This window comes from Takifugu flavidus, chromosome 2 (genome assembly GCF_003711565.1).
Source record: "Takifugu flavidus isolate HTHZ2018 chromosome 2, ASM371156v2, whole genome shotgun sequence".
Taxonomy (NCBI): Eukaryota; Metazoa; Chordata; class Actinopteri; order Tetraodontiformes; family Tetraodontidae; genus Takifugu; species Takifugu flavidus.
This window is the reverse complement of record NC_079521.1, coordinates 673,257-683,567: the sequence shown is the minus strand read 5'-3', so window position 1 is coordinate 683,567 and position 10,311 is coordinate 673,257. Positions and strand designations below refer to the sequence as shown.

General features: G+C 47.3%; 1 protein-coding gene and 1 long non-coding RNA gene across 2 annotated transcripts in view; one reads left to right on the top strand and one right to left on the bottom strand.

Moving 5' to 3' along the window:
* LOC130521504 (mucin-5B-like) overlaps positions 1-8,216 on the top strand; it is a 9,685-nt gene extending 1,469 nt beyond the window's left edge. Inside the window, exons 4-29 of the mRNA XM_057025104.1 lie at positions 1-55; positions 936-1,020; positions 1,109-1,215; positions 1,296-1,506; positions 1,583-1,708; positions 1,780-1,897; positions 2,131-2,269; positions 2,349-2,456; positions 2,530-2,599; positions 2,677-2,814; positions 3,071-3,235; positions 3,316-3,410; positions 3,487-3,613; positions 3,694-3,946; positions 4,029-4,078; positions 4,175-4,281; positions 4,359-4,510; positions 4,614-4,752; positions 4,850-4,960; positions 5,240-5,416; positions 5,636-5,875; positions 5,989-6,145; positions 6,302-6,430; positions 6,993-7,140; positions 7,626-7,669; positions 7,909-8,216. The exon at positions 1-55 is cut by the window's left edge and continues 60 nt beyond it. Coding sequence (XP_056881084.1) covers positions 1-55; positions 936-1,020; positions 1,109-1,215; positions 1,296-1,506; positions 1,583-1,708; positions 1,780-1,897; positions 2,131-2,269; positions 2,349-2,456; positions 2,530-2,599; positions 2,677-2,814; positions 3,071-3,235; positions 3,316-3,410; positions 3,487-3,613; positions 3,694-3,946; positions 4,029-4,078; positions 4,175-4,281; positions 4,359-4,510; positions 4,614-4,752; positions 4,850-4,960; positions 5,240-5,416; positions 5,636-5,875; positions 5,989-6,145; positions 6,302-6,430; positions 6,993-7,140; positions 7,626-7,669; positions 7,909-8,120 — 3,463 coding nt within the window. The 3' untranslated portion in view covers positions 8,121-8,216. The remainder of the gene's footprint in view (positions 56-935; positions 1,021-1,108; positions 1,216-1,295; positions 1,507-1,582; positions 1,709-1,779; positions 1,898-2,130; positions 2,270-2,348; positions 2,457-2,529; positions 2,600-2,676; positions 2,815-3,070; positions 3,236-3,315; positions 3,411-3,486; positions 3,614-3,693; positions 3,947-4,028; positions 4,079-4,174; positions 4,282-4,358; positions 4,511-4,613; positions 4,753-4,849; positions 4,961-5,239; positions 5,417-5,635; positions 5,876-5,988; positions 6,146-6,301; positions 6,431-6,992; positions 7,141-7,625; positions 7,670-7,908) is intronic.
* On the bottom strand, positions 6,212-7,144 carry LOC130521507 (uncharacterized). Its single transcript, XR_008949349.1, has 2 exons — positions 6,975-7,144; positions 6,212-6,421 (listed from the first exon to the last, which is right to left on the bottom strand). It is a non-coding gene; the product is annotated as an uncharacterized LOC130521507 (long non-coding RNA).
* Positions 8,217-10,311: the final 2,095 nt, after the last annotated feature.

Here is a 10,311-nt window from a genome sequence, read left to right as displayed (position 1 = left end):
CGTGAACACCAAACTGGGGATCCGAGTGTTCTGGAACCTGGACGACTCTCTTGAAGTAAGACGTGCGACTTCATGTTCACCTGGTCAAAATACACAACGCTAACCGACGCTTGCTGCCACTACCGGTTATCTGATCATCTCTGTTGTCTTAGTAAAATCTGTCAACAAGTCAGCAATTTGAAAAGAAAACAGCAAAAGTCCAGATTTGGTCAATCAGGTCTCCTACAAACGCTGCCAGTGATGCAGCAACACTGAACAAATCAACTTAACAACACAGAAAAACCACACGAGAGGTTTGTCTGGGTCTGGGTAGCCCGGCGCTACCGGACTCGTTTCGTGGCTGAACTCTAACCGTTACAGCCGTTGTTCCGCTCGCATAAATTCTGCCTGCCAACACTCGTGTGACCAGCGTGGGAAAGCTCTTTTGTTTCTAGATATTCACAGTTCCTATATTTACTTAGTGGAGGTCACTGGATTCTTCCAAACCAATGTTAGCACGTTTGTGGTCGGCGACTTTGCGGCTTAAGAATTGACAAATATGGATCAAAAAAGAACTGAGTCCCGGAGTGGTGGTAGAAGAGGTCCTGGAAAGAACAGTAGTTCCATCCTGGTTACCACAACGTCAATGTAACCCTCCCGAGCGTGGCTGAGGGATTAGACAAATATGGTGGGTATATTTGGTTAGCTAAGGTTGGGATGGGAACATTCCGATTGGCTCAGTGTCAACTGACATCAGGCAGTTGTCAATATTAGAGCTTCTTTTGTCACAGACGTTCCACCGATGGACGCGGCAGGACTTCGACTGCACGACGGCCTCTAGTGGTCGCCGCCTTTTCTGTAGAAACTAAAGAGATCAAAGTGCAGCTGTTCCTCGTCAGTTACCACCAGACACTGTTGATGCCAGCAAATATCAAGTGTGTGTTTTATTCTCGCAGATTGAACTGGACAAAAAATACCAGAACCAGATATGTGGGCTGTGTGGAAACTTCGACGGGGAGCCGAACGACCTGGTGTCCGAAGGTAAGAGGGTCAACGGCCCGGTGCCGCCACCTCGAGGATGTCCGGACATCAATATTCCTACGATTCCTACGATTGTTTTGTGCTGCAGGGATCCCGCTGACGCCCACCGACCTCGCTGAAATCTATAAGGTGAACGACCCAACGCACCTCTGCAATGAGGAGGAAGCGAAGCCAGACGTCAGCTGTGGGGAGAAGGTAAACTTCAGCCGCCCCACAAAAAAAACAAACAACAACCCTAAAATATGATCGCTGATTCCCTCCAAACGATGTTTCAGTCCCAATGTGACGAGATCTTCGCCAGCGCTCCCTTCAGCGGCTGTGGGAATCTTCTGGACATGGACTCCTTTCGTACAGTCTGCATGAAGGACACCTGCGCCACTGAAAACAGCACCGACGCCTTACTCTGCAAAACCATCTCGGAGTTCTCCAGACAGTGCGTCTACGCCGGTGGGAAGCCCCAACAGTGGAGGAACGAAACCTTCTGCCGTAAGACCTCGTTCCAATCTGCTCCAGTATCGGAGGATGGTAGCGGAAGCAGCACTGACATGGGTGGTGTCCACAGATCACGAGTGTCCGTACAACATGGAGTACTCCGAATGCAGCAGTTCGTGTCAGGACACGTGCACGAACCCGTCTGCCAGCAAGACGTGTGACCAGCACTGCCATGATGGCTGCAGCTGCCCCGCAGGTATTCACATGCTCAACGACCTGCTTGGCAGGTGCACGTGCTCAGGGTCAACCTTGTCTGGTCCTCCTCAGGGACGGTCTTTGATGACATCGCCATGGCCGGCTGTGTTGCCCAAAACGAATGCCCCTGTGTCCACAACAACATGACGTACAGATCTGGAGAAAACTATAGTCACAGCTGTGGAATCTGGTAAGTTCATGAAGGTAGAGACGGAACAAATGCTCAGCATAGTTGGGAGTAGCGTCCTCAACGAGGCACCAGGAACAACAAGTATAACAGATGCTGTTAGCTTTTTTGGTGGAGTAATTAGCATAGCGACAAATTGAACTGTGAAATTAAGAAAAGGGCATGTCTTTGAAGTCTCGGAACTCGTTTATTGTGTGGTGACTTAAGTGTGTGTGTGTGTGTGTGTGTGCTAACAGTGCTTGTCAGGGTGGTGAGTGGACTTGTTCAGATGAAAACTGTCCGGGTATCTGCTCTGTGGAGGGAGGAGCTCACATCAACACCTTTGATGGGAAGGTCTACACCTTCCATGGAGATTGTAATTACATCCTGGCTAAGGTAACGCACATTAACTAAACTACGAGTGCAGTGCATGTAGAGGGATGTGGCCTCGTCTTCTGAACCCGGTGTGTTCCAGGACAAAGACAACCGCTTCAACGTGCAAGTGAAACTGACCAAGTGTGGCCTGTCGGAGCACAGGAGCTGTCTCAAGGAAGTTACTCTGTACATAAACAGCAACAACGAGGTGGGCACACGCAGAAATACGCCCGCTTTCGTCGCCGGCTCGACTCTACAGGTCTTGTGTGCTTCTCCACCAGGTGATCAAGGTCAAGTCATCTGGGAAAGTGTTTGTGAACAGCATCGAGTCCCAGCTTCCACTCTTCAAATGTGAGTTACCCAAACTAAGCAAAGCCACAACTTCAGCTGAAAAGCATCTGAGAAAGCTTTTTTCGTTGACTTCCCAGCATACCTGAGTGTCTTCAAGCCATCCTCCTTCTACACCCTCATAAGCACCAGTTTTGGTATCAAGCTGATGGTCCAGCTGTCCCCCATAATGCAGGTCTTCGTCTCAGCCGACTCCTCGCTGAACGGAACCACCGCCGGTTCGTCTTCTTCGCCATTTTGATAGCAACACAGAAACAGAGAAACAAGCCTACTACTACTTACGTTAGCATCCTTAAATACACTCCACACTGTTATCTGCTATATGTGAACACCTTCCTTAGTCTTTGGTTAGCAGATTACGCCTTTAATTACACGATAATTACACCACTGTAGATAAACTTGTGGTCACCAGCAAATGAATCTGACTGGGTCAACAACCTTATCAGATTTAGAACGACTCTCCTGTCTCAACAGGTTTGTGTGGGAATTTCAACAAGATCATGACCGATGACTTCACGGGCATCAGCGGCTTGGTGGAGGGAACGGCTGCGGCCTTCGCCAACAGCTGGAAAACATCGGCCAGTTGCTTGGACGTCGCACTGACCTTCGGACATCCCTGCAGCCTCAGCTTCACCAAGGGTACTGCCGGCCTCTCCTCCCGTGGCTTTTATCTGCAGAACTTCCTGTCTCACAACTCTTCCTTGTTGCACCTTCTTTAGAGAACTACGCCCAGTTCTGGTGCTCCAAGCTCACAGACGCCCACGGGGTGTTTTCCCCGTGTCACTCCATCATCAATCCAGAGAAATACAAAGACGTAAGTGTGCAGACGCAGCATCCCCAGCCTCTCGTTGGAGCTCCCCTGTTCACGATCTCGCTGTGCGTCCCCACAGAACTGCATGTACGACAGCTGCTCCTGCGAGAAGAGCGAGGAGTGCATGTGCGCGGCAGTGTCTGCGTATGTGTACGCATGTTCCGCAGCAGGGATCCACATCCGTGGCTGGAGATCGACCATCTGCGGTACGTTAAACACCTGTGACCGTCACCTTCCTCGCCCGGCTCGCATTAGACGCCAACATCCCCGTTGTGTCCCCCCCCAGGCACCCTCATCAAGTGCCCAGAAGACACCGTGTACAGCTACAACATGACCGCCTGTGGCCGCTCCTGCCTCTCCCTCAGCCAGACTGACTACACGTGCCAGATCAGCTTCAGCCCGGTGGACGGTTGCGGATGTGCCGAAGGGACCTACATGGATGACGACGGGCTGTGTGTGCCGCGAGAGAACTGTCCCTGCTACGATAAAGACACCGTCATCAACGCCGGAGAGGCCTACACCAAAGACGGCGTCACATGGTAAATGTGTGCAGTATGGAACAAACACGGCTCTGATGCCTCACTGTCCACAGCTTTATAAGGAATCCTTCTGATCTTCCAGCATCTGCAGACACGGAGCTCTCAACTGTCCCGGAGGCACACCTGAGCAATGTAGGCGTCGACGTTTGCGCGACTGGAATGTTTCGGTTTTTTAACTGTTACAGTCACATGACCGAAGGTCATTTTTGTGCTGTGTCATTCATCCAGCGGCTTGTGTTGCACCCATGATTCACTTGGACTGTTCTGCTGCTCCACCTGGAACCACTGGTGTCGAGTGTCACAAGAGCTGTGGCAATTTGGACATGCCTCCATGTGTATGTACACACACACACACACGTATACAAGTGTGTAGACGCGTGGCATTTATCCTCTCCTTTCTGGCTGAGTGCAGATAAGCACGGGCTGCACGTCGGGCTGTGTGTGTCCTGACGGCCTGGTGTCCGATGGAGCAGGAGGCTGCATCAATGAGACCAGTTGTCCGTGTGTGCACAGCGGCCAGCTGTACCAGCCTGGGGAGTCACTGACCGTGGACTGCAACACCTGGTGTGTCCACAGTTACTCTCTCACACACACACACACACACATGCTGGCACGGGAATAGAAGCGAGAGGGATTGAAAGTGTGTGTCTGGTTGGTGTTCCCACAGCTACTGCATCGAGCGCAAGTTCGTATGTACCCGCAACGAGTGCGACGCGGTCTGTGGGATCTATGGGGACGGTCACTACACCACATTTGACGACAAGAGGTTTGACTTCAACGGAGAGTGTGAATACACACTTGTGCAGGTATGTCGGCCACGCGCCGCTCTGCTCTGAGTGAAGGTGTTGGGATGTGTCGCTCTGTTGGGAACGAGGCGTTGACGGGGCGTTGCGCTGTCCTCAGGACCACTGCGGCGCTGCTCAGAACAACGGCAGCTTCAGGATTCTGACAGAGAACGTTCTGTGTGGGACCACAGGAACCACCTGCTCCAAGGCCCTCAAGATCTTTGTGGAGGTAAAAATCCACGTTCAGTAACGATCAAATGAATCAACAGGGTTTCAGCTGGCATTTATTGGTGATTTGATGAGTTCCAATGACACAGTAACATTGTGTGACTAAAGGATCTCAGTGGCTGATCTCTTGTTCCTGCTCTCATCCTGCTGAAATGATGCCGCATGGAATTGAATTCAACATTCCACATTTGCTGTTACCGTCGAGACAATGAGTGATCAGACGTTTGCGCCTCACTAGTAACCAGTAAGAATGAGAATTGTTTCATCTACATTTCAACAGGACAGTGAATTCCTCCTCCAAGATGAGAAGTTCACTGTGGTGAAAGGAAGCAACACGGTGCTCCCATTCCAGATACGCAGGATGGGGCTTTACATGGTGGTGACAGTCAAACTTGGAGTTGTGGTCATGTGGGACCAGAAGACAAGTGTCTTTGTTAAACTCAGTCCAAAGTACCAGGTAAACCTGTGTTGTAATTAAGATTAAGATTAAGATTAAGATGAACTTTATTCATCCCCGTGGGGAAATTGAATTATAGTAGCAGCGTATGCAGAGTAAAGAGACAGAAAAAAAATAAAATAAATACAGATAAGATTAGAATGTTATAAGCATATATAATATTGTTATTACATGTATTATTACTGATGGTGTGCGTAACAAGAATGTCTTCCCCGGCAGGGTAACGTGTGCGGACTGTGCGGAAACAACGACGGCAACAGCAAAAATGATTTCACCACGCGCTCCCATGAAACCGTTACAGATGTTCTAACATTTGGTAACAGCTGGAAGGTTTCGTCCAGCTGCCCAGATGCCGAGCTGGTCACTAACCCTTGTTCCAAGAACCGTTACCGAGCCGCCTGGTCCATGAAACAGTGTAGCATCATCACTAGCGCCACCTTCCAGACTTGTCACTTAAAGGTACCATGAAAAGTACTCACAACTTTGCTTTCCTCCAACTGAAATGGTGCTGGGATGTTTCTGGGATGTTCTGAGGCCGCTGCAGCTGAAGAGATCACTGTTGTGTGTTTAAGGTTGACCCGGGTCCATACTTCGACTCTTGTGTCAGAGACTCGTGTGCTTGTGACAGCGGGGGGGACTGTGAGTGTCTCTGCACTGCTGTTGCCTCCTACGCCAAAGCCTGTAATGAAGCTGGCGCCTGCATCAAGTGGAGAACTCCCAAGCTTTGTCGTATGTGCAATTATCTTCCTTTAGCATCAAATGCACTTTGGATCAGAACTAGACGAGAGAGTGTAGTTTGCAGAGGAAAATCAGCATTCAGTCTTTATTAACTTTAGCTACATTACAGGGATAACGGGTTATAACATTATTTCAACATTTTCCCAGCTATTTTCTGCGATTACTATAACAACGATGGCAACTGTGAGTGGCACTACAAGCCTTGTGGAGTTGACTGTATGAAGACGTGTCGGAATCCCTCCGGAAACTGTTCCACCCTCATCAGCCCTGTGGAAGGTACAGTGGAATAATCTGGGCATTAAGTGGGATTCAAATGATATATAGCAATAAGGAGAACTGGTTTGAACTTATCACACAGAAAACTGTTTACAATAAAAATGGGAAAGAAACATTCAAGTCAAGTCTGGTCTCATATGACACCGATGTGTATGTACAACATTCAAATTCAACCAAAAATAATCATTTCTGTTCATTTACACCATGTTAAATATCAATTATTATCTGACCATTTCCTGTTTGTGTATGTTGAACTAAAAATATTCTGTGTCACGTCCAGCAACCACGAGCTCTTGACAACACATTCGAATGTAAATGTGACTCTGAGCAGCTGGAAAATTTGGCCAAAAATATGATGTGGAGTCAAATTTGAATCTCACCGCTTACAGAAATTTGGGCGGCATCGTGGAAGATTAATGGATTGATTTAGAGATATTTAAATCAGCAATTTTCGCATACATTTCAATTAAAAAAAGATTTTGGGTGAATTTTGTGGATTAACCATTATCGGACTACATTCAGTCAGTTTTCTCTTGATCCAAACCTGTTAACGTTGCTGCAGGCTGCTACCCGCAGTGTCCTCCATCCAAGCCCTTCTTTGATGAAGACAGCATGATGTGCGTCTCCTGGGAACAATGTGGCTGCTATGATGACAAAGGACACCATTACGACATTGGTGAAAAGACCGAGTCAGAGAACTGTTATGATTGGTACGTTCACTTCCTGAAGTAGCCATGTAGGTATGATGCAGGTGGGTGAAGGCCTAGCAAAAACATGGATGAGTGGATCATCAGCTGCTATTATCCAGCAGCAGCGAGGAAAATTAAATGACAAGCAGAATTTTACAGGAGCAAGAAGAACTTTACTACAATGCAGTAGCTGAAGTGATAGAAATAATAATGACAAAGAAAGCTGTCACAACCAAAAGAGGGGGAGTCAATACTCCATATAGCATCTGTGACACTCATTTCACAAGTGAGGGCAGCAGCTGCTTTATTGTTCAGACATCAAATGTTCAAGATTTTGTTTAAATCAAGGTAAAAAAGAATAATTCAAATCTAAGACAAAGAGCAAAGCTAAAAATGTAGAAAGGGCATTGGTGAAGGTCAGCAACATTAGGAAACATTTATATTACAGTTAAAATCAATACATGTTAAAGATCAATATATACTGACAATTTCCTTCTATGCAACAGTTCGTGCACTGTCAGTGGATTAAGATGCAACTACAATGTGACCTGTAAGTATAGACAAAATGTACAGTACAAAATGTAAGAAAAAATACAATTTGCTTTACATCTAATTTTTGTGAACATATTCAAACTGCACAGTTTCTAAATTGTCCTAATTTTTACATAAAAACAAGAATTTTACATTAGTGCATCAGGCAAATCCTGACAAATGTAGAGGTGTAAAGTGAATAGGGATGTTTTCTGTGTTTATATGCTAAAAATGATGCTTAAAACTTTCCATTTCCAGTGTGTAAATGCTACGTCAACGGAAAAATATACAACTATGGAGAAACCATTTACAACACCACGGATGGCCTTGGAAACTGCATCACAGCTGTATGTGGAGAAAATGGAAACATAATTAGAAAAATGACTGCCTGCTTAACAACAACACCAAGCCCAACAACAACACCTTTTGTATTCAGCACATCTGGACCAACCTCAGGTTGTGAATCATGAAAATTTCTTTAAGTTATATTTTAAAATGGAATTGTCATGGTATATATTTAACCAGTGAAAACTAAAATTACTATCTGGTTTTAACACAGGTATTACCACTGGGCCAGTTACTGCCTCTACAACTGCTGTTGTTGAAACCACCACCACAGTTGGAAGTGGCACAACCGCAAGTCCAGAAACAACAGTTGTTACATCCACACCATCTGTTGTCACCACAACCGTAAAAGCTACAGGATCAACAACGCAGGGACCCACAACCCAGCCTGGACAGACCACAGCTTCAAAAGAAACAACTGTAAGCAGTAAGACAACACCAGGAACACAAGTCACCACTGGGCCAGTTACTGCCTCTACAACTGCTGTTGTTGAAACCACCACCACAGTTGGAAGTGGCACAACCGCAAGTCCAGAAACAACAGTTGTTACATCCACACCATCTGTTGTCACCACAACCGTAAAAGCTACAGGATCAACAACGCAGGGACCCACAACCCAGCCTGGACAGACCACAGCTTCAAAAGAAACAACTGTAAGCACTAAGACAACACCAGGAACACAAGTCACCACTGGGCCAGTTACTGCCTCTACAACTGCTGTTGTTGTTGAAACCACCACCACAGTTGGAAGTGGCACAACCGCAAGTCCAGAAACAACAGTTGTTACATCCACACCATCTGTTGTCACCACAACCGTAAAAGCTACAGGATCAACAACGCAGGGAACCACAACCCAGCCTGGACAGACCACAGCTTCAAAAGAAACAACTGTAAGCACTAAGACAACACCAGGAACACAAGTCACCACTGGGCCAGTTACTGCCTCTACAACTGTTGTTGTTGAAACCACCACCACAGTTGGAAGTGGCACAACCGCAAGTCCAGAAACAACAGTTGTTACATCCACACCATCTGTTGTCACCACAACTGTAAAAGCTACAGGATCAACAACGCAGGGACCCACAACCCAGCCTGGACAGACCACAGCTTCAAAAGAAACAACTGTAAGCACTAAGACAACACCAGGAACACAAGTCACCACTGGGCCAGTTACTGCCTCTACAACTGCTGTTGTTGAAACCACCACCACAGTTGGAAGTGGCACAACCGCAAGTCCAGAAACAACAGTTGTTACATCCACACCATCTGTTGTCACCACAACCGTAAAAGCTACAGGACCAACAACGCAGGGAACCACAACCCAGCCTGGACAGACCACAGCTTCAAAAGAAACAACTGTAAGCACTAAGACAACACCAGGAACACAAGTCACCACTGGGCCAGTTACTGCCTCTACAACTGCTGTTGTTGAAACCACCACCACAGTTGGAAGTGGCACAACCGCAAGTCCAGAAACAACAGTTGTTACATCCACACCATCTGTTGTCACCACAACCGTAAAAGCTACAGGATCAACAACGCAGGGACCCACAACCCAGCCTGGACAGACCACAGCTTCAAAAGAAACAACTGTAAGCACTAAGACAACACCAGGAACACAAGTCACCACTGGGCCAGTTACTGCCTCTACAACTGCTGTTGTTGAAACCACCACCACAGTTGGAAGTGGCACAACCGCAAGTCCAGAAACAACAGTTGTTACATCCACACCATCTGTTGTCACCACAACCGTAAAAGCTACAGGATCAACAACGCAGGGACCCACAACCCAGCCTGGACAGACCACAGCTTCAAAAGAAACAACTGTAAGCAGTAAGACAACACCAGGAACACAAGTCACCACTGGGCCAGTTACTGCCTCTACAACTGCTGTTGTTGAAACCACCACCACAGTTGGAAGTGGCACAACCGCAAGTCCAGAAACAACAGTTGTTACATCCACACCATCTGTTGTCACCACAACCGTAAAAGCTACAGGATCAACAACGCAGGGACCCACAACCCAGCCTGGACAGACCACAGCTTCAAAAGAAACAACTGTAAGCACTAAGACAACACCAGGAACACAAGTCACCACTGGGCCAGTTACTGCCTCTACAACTGCTGTTGTTGAAACCACCACCACAGTTGGAAGTGGCACAACCGCAAGTCCAGAAACAACAGTTGTTACATCCACACCATCTGTTGTCACCACAACCGTAAAAGCTACAGGATCAACAACGCAGGGACCCACAACCCAGCCTGGACAGACCACAGCTTCAAAAGAAACAACTGTAAGCACTAAGACAACACCA